At 49.2% G+C, this 10,177-nt stretch overlaps 1 protein-coding gene across 1 annotated transcript; it reads right to left on the bottom strand.

Annotated features, from left to right (window-relative positions):
• Positions 1-987: 987 nt before the first annotated feature.
• LOC122049697 lies at positions 988-3,053 on the bottom strand. Its single transcript, XM_042611055.1, has 3 exons — positions 2,832-3,053; positions 1,745-1,816; positions 988-1,440 (listed from the first exon to the last, which is right to left on the bottom strand). Exons 1-3 carry the CDS (start codon positions 2,931-2,933, stop codon positions 1,132-1,134), a joined length of 483 nt encoding a protein of 160 aa, XP_042466989.1. The 5' UTR covers positions 2,934-3,053; the 3' UTR covers positions 988-1,131.
• Positions 3,054-10,177: the final 7,124 nt, after the last annotated feature.

Below are 10,177 nucleotides of genomic sequence, written 5' to 3' on the forward strand. Positions count from 1 at the left end.
TGCTTGTACCTCCTTCGTGTTACCCTGGGACGGGTTTACAGGAGCGCTGGGGGTAAACGTATTCGTCTTTTGCCACAATGACACGAGTGTACTTGTACGGAAAAAATCGGGCGCAAAATAGTGCTAAAATGACCACAAAAACTTCCACTACGACCACCTGTGCGGGCATGACTCGTGTTAGCCTCTGGACTGCACTACAGACTAAATTTTGAACGGTCATAACTTTTAGATTGGTTGTAGCCAGGATCTAGTCGCATATCAGAAGTTAGATAATTTTAATATTTACAACTTTGGTTCAAAATTTAAACTGAGAAAACTAGATCTAAAGGTTGAAAAAGTTATTTTGGCATAGCCCTGTAAATCTAGTAAATCTGCTTGACCTAAACTGCAGACCAAACTATCATGCCCCCTTGACTTCTGACTACCTGACCTTATTGAACCCCCACCTTTATGTACTGTATCAGTATATATACTTTTAATTTTTGGACTCATGGGTTGACCTCGATCCGAGGCCTGAGGGTTGTAACCCGTCTTAAGTTGGATTAAAAATGTCTTAATTTATCAAGATGACGAATTGTTCCAGTTCACCAAATGTCTGGCCTGTCATGGATCAGCCCACCCATTATGGGTTGACCCATTTTACCAAATGTATTATGGGTTGACCCATTTTACCAAATGTCTGGCCTGTCATGGATCAGCCCACCCATTATGGGTTGACCCATTTTACCAAATGTCTGGCCTGTCACGGATCAGCCCACCCATTATGGGTTGACTCATTTGACCGCTCTAGACATGATTAAGTGCCCACTCATATATATATATAAAAAAAAGACGCTACGAACTCGCAAGGAAGACACAAGCTCATAATTTGAATACAAGAAACGAATCCAAAGAATCTGAATCTAAGATTCAAATTTTATAACCGCTTTCAACACAAACATTGCTCAACTTGACATGCAATAACCATTTCCAACACTCAAATATATGTACACAACTACACAAAGCAGCCCCCAGCGCATGATGTGAAGGTAAGAGGCCGAATACATTCCCAAATAACTGGGGTTCAATTTTCATATAAGACACACCTATAACAATTGTACTGCTGGTCAGGAGTTACCACGCTTCATGAATTTATTTACTGGATGGAATGTGAAGCCAAAAAACAAAAAACAAAGCAATATAGACACAGAATGTTCTTGAGATGTTAAGTGTTAAAATATCTCCAACTATAGACAACTCTTCTCCATGTTCTTCCCTCATTTCCTGCAATTCCCTTTGCACATCGAAGGATTCCGAGGACATGGAACTATCGTAACTGGACTCAGTGGAGCATGAATTGCATGAAACAATATCACTTCTACTTGTATCATACTTCATAGCCACAAATTCATATAATTTGCCATGATTTGGGATCGACTTCAAGCATGGATTTTGGTTTAGCTGAGAATGAGATTAAGGTAAACCAACCCATTAGAAGATGCACCAGCAGTTTCAAAAGTTCTAAAGGAATGTAAGGAAAGATATGTTTTCAAGATAAATAACAAATCTATTCTAATTCTTCTTGAATATATATTTTCTTCATCAATACTTGAAACCCAGTGATGTAACATGCTTGACAAACAATTGTACAAGTGTCAAAAAGCAACGTCAATAAAAGAAACCTGTTGTCTTTCGATATGATTTGTACAAGATATGATTTTGGCACGACAGAAAAACAAGGAGGTTATGTCAATGTCGAGCCTACCTCTCTTGATATGAGACAATCAAAGTTGGCTCCATTCTTAGGAGATTGAGCAGCTGCGGCAGCAGCAACAACCTAATATAAACAAAATTTAAGCAATCAACAATTCAGCCATTAAAAAAAAAACTAACTGCTCTTATTGCACCTGAAAAATAGGTGGAGACCATCATGCATCCCCACCAATGCATGGTAAGGGAGCATCCTCGGCTGATGATCTCCTCTCAAATAATTGGGGCTTGCATGGCGGTTTGATGATCATCAAATGTTCATAATTAGATACAATAAATGGTCAAGCCGATTGATTGAGGAAATTAAACTCCTCGGCTGGCTCCCATCTCAGCGCTGCGCCGCCGCCACCTCCCGAGCCACCCATACACTCAGCAGACGTCTGCGCCCTTCCTCGGCCGACGTCTTAATCCCGACCCACGTTAGCAGCTCCCTCCACCCTGACTGAGCCTGAGCCTGAGCCTGAGCCTGAGCCTGAGCCGTCGCCGTCACCTCCACCCGGACCTACCTCGGGTTGTAATAAAACCAGTAGGTTGTGCCAGACCAGTACTTTTGTTAACCCCGACCTATGTTAGCGTCTCCCTTCACGAGCCGCAGCTGCCGCCGCCGCAGATACCCTGGTCTCAGACCAGGACTTTTCTTAAACCGGACCTATGTTAGCGGCTCCCTCCACCCCGACTGAGCCGCCGCCTCCACCCGGATCTACCTCGGGTTGTAATAAAACCTTAACCCCGACCTATGTTAGCGTCTCCTACCCTCCCTCCACCCAGACCGACCCTCCGCCCGAATCTCTGCCATACTGGATCCGATCTGGTTGCCGGAGAAGAGAAGGGCACCGGGGGAAGCCAGACCTTTTGTTCCACTCCCACCAGCGTGCATAAACGAAACTCCGCTTCCACCGAAAAATGCTTCCGAGGAGACGGCGACTCGCCCTTTCCCCGTCGACTTCCACCCAAACCCAAATAATGAGAGAAGAGGGGAAGGACGATGAAGATCCACATCACCCAACCGTCGGAAACACTTTCCGTCCACCGGAGTGAAGGAACAGCTCAAAAAACGAGAAGGGAAAAAGAAGGCAAGTCACCTGTTTTTGCTTCGCGTATAAACCGGCGTAAAAAGCAGCTGGGACATTGTGAAAGCTGAAGCGGCGAGGGATGCGGGGAAGAATCTTACGTTTGCTCGTCATCGCCGCCAGATTCACTAAGATTGCGAAGCGGAAGAGCGAATGAAATGAGATGGGACGATCACGATGTCCGATACCGACGAGGAGGAAATGAGTTACAAGCACTAGAGAAGGTAACCAACAATGAGGAGCGGGCAGACCACTTGAGTGATGGTTTATAGGGATTAAGGCGTGGCAAATGATGAAGAGATAAACAAGCGGCAGATTTGCAGGGCACACGGGCCCATCTCACCCGCAACTGACGGCGGGCAGACCGAACACGAACGTGTGCACAACGCCAAATCTCCAATCAGATCGTTTGAATAGAAATATTTTTTTTTCAAAAAATGCCCTCTCTTTACAAAAAAAATATTTAAAAGCATATTAAAAGGAGTAATAATTTTTTTAAATATGTTCAAATCACACGCTAAATGTCTTTAATAATAACTTTATAATGTATTAAGATATTTTCATATTTTAAATTATATGTATATATGTTTTCAAAATTTACTTACAATATTTTCGCATTGCTCCTTGATCCTGTCCAAAAATTGAGTCGGACGAAGGCTGATCGCGGTGACTTGGTTGTTGACGGGAAAGTCGGAGGTGATCCGGCTCCCACGGGTGGCTGACGCTGCTGCAGGACCCTACGCACACTCAGACGATCTCCCCTCACGTTAGAGACCAAAACCTAAGGAAAAAGTCTCCGGATCAGGCCCTCCGACGCTCAAGTCAGGTACTTTTTCCCCGAAATCACAGAGAAAATACGAAAAGTAAAAGACTAGTGAGAAAAAATGACGAGTGAGCGTACCCACGTATGAGGCCTCCTCCCCTCTTTATGCACCCGCCTCCCTTCTAAAACCTGCAACCCTGTCAGAAAACGTTAGACGCTGGACTTTGTCGTGTAGTCCCGGACACCTGCCTTGCTGCTATTGGTCGTGAGAGCATCTTCTTGTTTAGGAACTTCCGCCTTTACACATGGGTTTTGTCTTGTAGTGGGGGACATATGTCAGGCTGCTATTGGTTATGAGGGCATCCTTTCGTTTAGGAACCTCCGCCTTCGCACAATATCATTGGTGTATAATGATTATTCCGACCGGCCCATTGAGATTCTCCGATTCCTGCACTGCTGAGTTCATCTGATCTACTGTGGCCTGCACCTGCCTTGCATCCTTCGATCGGATCCAGCCTCTAAACGTCACCTGCCAGCCGGGCTGACTCCGAACAGCTCTGTCGGTCCCGGTCTATGATTTGTGACTTGCACTTCCGGGCCCTCGAATCGCAGACCTGTAGGTCGAGTCGTCTCTACACAGCTCTGCCGCTTCTGACCCGTGACTTGTGACCTTCACTCCCGGGCCTTCGAATCGCAGGTCTGTAGACCGAGTTACTTCTACCCAGCTCTGCCGCTACCGATCTGTGATTTGTGACTTGTACTTCCGGGCCCTCGAATCGCGCACTGCTTAGTTCATCTGATCTATTGTGGGCTGCACCTGCCTTGCATCCTCCGATCGGATCCAGCCTCTAAACGTCATCTGCCAGCCGGGCTGACTCCGAACAGCTCTATCGGTCCCGGTCTATGATTTGTGACTTGCACTTCCGGGCCCTCGAATCGCAGACTTGTAGGTCGAGTCGTTTCTGCACAGCCCTGCCGCTTCTGACCCGTGACTTGTGATCTACACTCCCGGGCCTTCGAATCGCAGACCAGCCGACCGAGCCGTTTCTGCACAGCCTTGCCACTTCCGACCTGTCCCCTGTGTTCCGCTCGTCGTCTCCCTTTGTCTTTCAACTACTTTGCCCCCCCTGATTGACAAGTCTGCTTGATCTCTGAATACCTCATATGCTTGCCTCTGACTGCCTAGTCAGCTTGACTATTGATTGCCAAGTCACCTTGACTACTGACTGCCACATCCTCTTGACTTTTGACCGCTATATGGCCTTGACCCTTCTCACCTTTTCCTTTTGGGTCCCTTCCATCACCAGTCGTATCACAAGCCTCCCCCACAAGTCTAGTCGAAGGAGGACGACAGTCTGACTGACTAGACCTCAGCATATCTCTGTGACCTCAGCATATCTCTGTGATCTCAGCATATCTCTGTGATCTCAGCATATCTTTGTGATCTCAGCATATCTCTGTGTCTCACCATACCCGTGCGCATCAACCTTTGTGTCGCATCGCTTGGGATGTCATGCCTCCTTAATTGCTTCGCCAGTCGCTTGGGGCGCCGTGTCCACGTAGTTTCTTTGACTTGGCTACCCATCCTCTTTATAAAGAGCCTTACGATCACTTCTTCATTCTATCCTTTCTCTTCCATGCCTTCCTATTTTCTTTTGCTACCCCGCATTCCACCAACTTCTTTCCCACGTGATGCATTCTCCTTCTTCTGAAGAGGTTGATCAGCCACCCTCCCAAAGGCTGATAGATCAACTCACCTCGCTACTTGTCGAGAGAGAACGCGAACTGGAGCGCGTGTCCCAGGATCGAGCTCGCCAGATAGCTGCCCTGCATTCCATGGAAGATCAGTATCGTCTTGCAAAGTATTGCGTGCATGCGGAGAAGGAGAGGAAAGAGGAATGCCAGGCTAGCCTGCAGCGCCAACTTAGCCTTCAGGAACATTTGCAACAAGAGCATGCGAAGGAGCTATCACTCCTCCGCGCGGGTCTTGAAGATAAGCAACACACTATCGCTCAGCAGCAAGAGGTCATCAGGTCTTTACACGCGGAGCTGGCTCGAGCCTTGAACGCCCCAGGAGCTCCTGAGTCCCCTGATAGCTCTTCACGCGGCAGTGCTCATTCTCCATGACCAATCCTTTCCCCGAGTTAAAGTTGGTCTGGGGGATAGATGTCTCAGTGGCTCCTTTCCCGTAGGGCGTTCTTTCTTGTAGCCTTAGCTGTATTACTGACTTATTGAACTGTGCTACTATACTTGTATATCTGTCCTTTTCCTGCATATTCTTTCCTGCTCAATTTTCACCTAGCAAGCATTCTTAGAAACTGGCTCGTATGTAAGAAACAAGAGTTGCATCATGACTCATTTTTATGTATGAATTTTGGATAATAAAACCAACATAGTACTTGAAAATTAAAACTGTAGTGAACGTGCAAAACCTGGTTCCGCAGTTAATATTGATGCTTTATGGGTAGGGTGGATGACCTCCCGTATTCCGTACCTTGCATATTTGCTGGATATTTACCATTTGCATAAAGGAACTACAACAAGATCAGACGTAGTTAACCTGATTATTGGAAGACGTTCCGCTCATCGTGAGGCATATCCATCTGAAAGGCAGTTAGGCGGGGGCGCCGGGTTCACTTATGATTCTCGCAGGGGAGATGATTTTTGATTCCCACATGGGAGCCGACCTAGAAGGTCGTTGGGTGTGAGAACAGAGCTCACTTTTAATTCTCGCATGGGAGCCGACCTGAAAGGTCGTTGGGCGTGAGAGCATAGCTCACTTATAACTCGCATTGAGACGAGAGTTTGGGCTACCGACCTAAAAGGTCGTTGGGCGCGAGCACAGGGCTCGCTTTTAATTCTCGCATGGGAGCCGACCTGAAAGGTCGTTGGGCGTGAGAGCATAGCTCACTTATAACTCGCATTGAGACGAGAGTTTGGGCTACCGACCTAAAAGGTCGTTGGGCGCGAGCACAGGGCTCGCTTTTAATTCTCGCATGGGAGCCGACCTGAAAGGTCGTTGGGCGTGAGAGCAGAGCTCACTTATAACTCGCACTGAGGCGAGAGTCTGGGGCTACCGACCTAAAAGGTCGTTGGGCGCGAGCACAGGGCTCGCTTTTAATTCTTGCATGGGAGCCGACCTGAAAGGTCGTTGGGTGTGAGAGCAGAGCTCACTTATAACTCGCACTGAGGCGAGAGTTTGGGGCTACCGACCTAAAATGTCGTTGGGCGCGAGCACAGGGCTCGCTTTTAATTCTCGCATGGGAGCCGACCTGAAAGGTCGTTGGGCGTGAGAGCAGAGCTCACTTATAACTCGCACTGAGACGAGAGCCTGGGACAACCGACCTAAAAGGTCGTTGGGCGTGAGAGCAGAGCTCACTTATAACTCGCACTGAGGCGAGAGCCTGGGACAACCGACCTAAAAGGTCGTTAGGCGTGAGCACAGGGCTCACTTTTAATTCTCGCATGGGAACTGACCTGAAAGGTCGTTGGGCGTGAGAGCAGAGCTCACTTATAACTCGCCCTGAGGCGAGAGTCTGGGACTACAGACCTAAGAGGTCGTTGGGCGTGAGCACAGGGCTCACTTTTAATTCTCGCATGGGAGTCGACCTAAAAGGTCGTTGGGCGTGAGAGCAGAGCTCGCTTATAACTCGCACTGAGGCGAGAGCCTAGGACAACCGACCTAAAAGGTCGTTGGGCGTGAGCACAGGGCTCACTTTTAATTCTCGCATGGGAGCCGACCTGAAAGGTCGTTGGGCGTGAGAGCAGAGCTCACTTATAACTCTCACTGAGGGGAGAGTCTGGGACTACCGACCTAAGAGGTCGTTGGGCGTGAGCACAGGGCTCACTTTTAATTCTCACATGGAAGCCGACCTAAAAAGTCGTTGGGCGTGAGAGCAGAGCTCACTTATAACTCACACTGAGACGAGAGTCTGGGGCTACCGACCTAAAAGGTCATTGGGCGTGAGCACAGGGCTCACTTTTAATTCTCGCATAGGAGCCGACCTGAAAGGTCGTTGGGCGTGAGAGCAGAGCTCACTTATAACTCGCACTGAGGCGAGAGTCTGGGACTACTGACCTAAGAGGTCGTTGGGCGTGAGCACAAGGCTCACTTTTAATTCTCGCATGGGAGCCGACCTGAAAGGTCGTTGGGCGTGAGAGCAGAGCTCACTTATAACTCGCACTGAGGCGAGAGTCTGGGACTACCGACCTGAAAGGTCGTTGGGCGTGAGCACGGGGCTCACTTATAATTCTCGCATGGGAGCCGACTTGAAAGGTCGTTGGGCGTGAGAACAGAGCTCACTTATAACTCTCGCATGGGAGCCGACCTGAAAGGTCGTTGGGCGTGAGCACAGGGCTCACTTTTAATTCTCGCATGGGAGCCGACCTGAAAGGTCGTTGGGCGTGAGAGCAGAGCTCACTTATAACTCGCACTGAGGCGAGAGTTTGGGACTACCGACCTAAAAGGTCGTTGGGCGTGAGCACAGGGCTCACTTTTAATTCTCGCATGGGAGCCGACTTGAAAGGTCGTTGGGCGTGAGAGCAGAGCTCACTTATAACTCGCCCTGAGGCGAGAGTCTGGGACACTCCGGTCCGAGACCGGTGGCGATGGCACTGGTCCGAGACCAGTAATGATACTCCGGTCTGAGACCGGTAGCGATGGCGCTGGTCCAAGACCAGTAATGATACTCCGGTCCGAGACCGGTGGCGATGGCGCTGGTCCGAAACCTGCCGGACCTCCGTCGGCGAAGGTATAGATGCATCGTTCTCCTCCGCCTTCACCCACCTTGCCTATGCCAACCTAATTGCTTCTGTTGATCTGGTTGTTATCGCTAGCTTTGGGCTTACTCATCCGCGCCGCTTGTCTCCTTGTAATCGCATTATGTATGGTATAGGATTAAGAACAAAGAAGGGAGCATATAAACCTTACTCGACCCTTGGGCCCTAGTGCCCTTGTAGTTTATGATGACCCCGCAGCTCTTGCGATGCGCTTGGTTAGCAGATCGGGTCAGGGGATGTCTTCGCCGAGCTACTTGCTCGGGCGATCCGCGCAAGCAACACCCCCATAGGCCTGTTCGCTACTTTTCTGATCTGGCAATCACTCCCGCTGACCTGCCCTGTCTCATTTGCGACCCTTTTGAATTGCCTGGCTTCCACAGCTTTATGAAACTTCCCGCTTAGTCTCGAGCCTTTCACGAAGAATGCCTCTTTTTAGGGGCCACACCCCTTCATGATTGCTTTGTCATGTCGATCTTTAATGCGTTTCTTCTCGCGATGACACCTGTCTGGCGCCTTTACTGCTCACGCCTCCTGACGTCAGCTTCTGCCCCTTTTTCGCACGCCTCGGCGCTTACCTTACATCAGACGGCGCGAGGGCGTATTACCCAAAAAGATACTTGGCTCGACTCTCGATGTTTCCTAGGAATAAATGGCTTTATAAACCCTAAAGGTTGTCCGCCGTCTTCACTTTGACGCTTCGCTATCCTCTTTCTCTCGTTCGTGGTCGTCTCCGGTAGTGCAACTTCTCATCCTCCTGCTTGCGCCTGACCTGTGACCTCTCTTGTCCTCGACCTCCTCACTTGCTTACTCCTCGCAATCATGGATGGTAAGGAAATCCTTTGGTATTCATGTTATATCTCTGATTTGGACCATCACGACCTGTCGCTACTGCAATCCCATTTGAGGTTAGACTCCTCGTATGAGCTTCGTCTACTGAACACCCCTCTTCCCCTCCCGAAGGTTTTATCACCGTCTTTAGGGATTAAGTCTTAAGCGACCTTCGCTTTCCTTTACACCCTTTCTTCTCCGAGTTGTGTCAGTACTACGGCCTCAGCATTTCTCAGTTTGCCCCTAATGTATTCCGAGCCGTCTGCGGAACCATCATCTTGTGCCGTATCTATCAAATTCCCTTGACCGCTCGATTATTCCATCACTTCTATTCCTTCTAGTGGGCCGAGGCGGGGGTATTCAACGTTCAGGCAAAGCCGAGCTATAAGTTTTTTGATGACTTACTTCTTCCAATAAAGGCTGGAGATCTCGCTTTTTCTTCCTCAAGCCCCTCGTCCCCTTAACCGGGCCTTCCCAGTGGCGTTCCATCCTTGCTTCAGACTTCCCTTCGCATGTTCATGAACCTGCCTGCTCCACAGCTGCGGACAAGCTGAGCGGTGTTGTTGTTCACTTGTCTGTGCTGATGCTAGAAGGCATTCTATACACTTTTGGTCTTAGTACTGTTTCCACAGAAATCGGAGCTCCTTTTGGTAAGTTGTTACTTTTTACATGCCGCTCTTTGCTAACTGAGGTGCTTTTTCCTTTTATTCTTGTAGTGGCTGCCATCCTCCGCTCTTTTGCCAATCAGGAGAAACCCTCGGTGGCTGTTCTGCAAGCTCTGAATGAAGAGCTAACACAAGGCCTATCTTCTGATTCCGCCAGCCCACAACCTTCGGGACCCCAAGTCTCTGATGCGGTGGCCGCCCCGACGCTTACTGAGCCACCTGCCCCCAGCCCTGCAGACTCAGCCTTGCCCCGCATCTCTGATCAACCTGCGGCTGAGCCATCGCCCGCAGGACAAGCGCCTTCTTTCCCTCCTACTATGAAG

The sequence above is a fragment of the Zingiber officinale genome, chromosome 2B, assembly GCF_018446385.1.
Source record: "Zingiber officinale cultivar Zhangliang chromosome 2B, Zo_v1.1, whole genome shotgun sequence".
Lineage (NCBI taxonomy): Eukaryota > Viridiplantae > Streptophyta > Magnoliopsida > Zingiberales > Zingiberaceae > Zingiber > Zingiber officinale.

What these genes read in the sequence shown, in the direction of transcription:
- LOC122049697 (XM_042611055.1), bottom strand. Translation starts at nt 2,933, where the DNA reads ATGACGAGCAAACGTAAGATTCTTCCCCGCATCCCTCGCCGCTTCAGC. An exon ending in TATACGCGAAGCAAAAACAG is followed by an intron (nt 1,817 to 2,831) that starts GTGACTTGCCTT and finishes TGTTTATATTAG; the next exon opens with GTTGTTGCTGCTGCCGCAGC. An exon ending in ATTGTCTCATATCAAGAGAG is followed by an intron (nt 1,441 to 1,744) that starts GTAGGCTCGACA and finishes TCTCATTCTCAG; the next exon opens with CTAAACCAAAATCCATGCTT.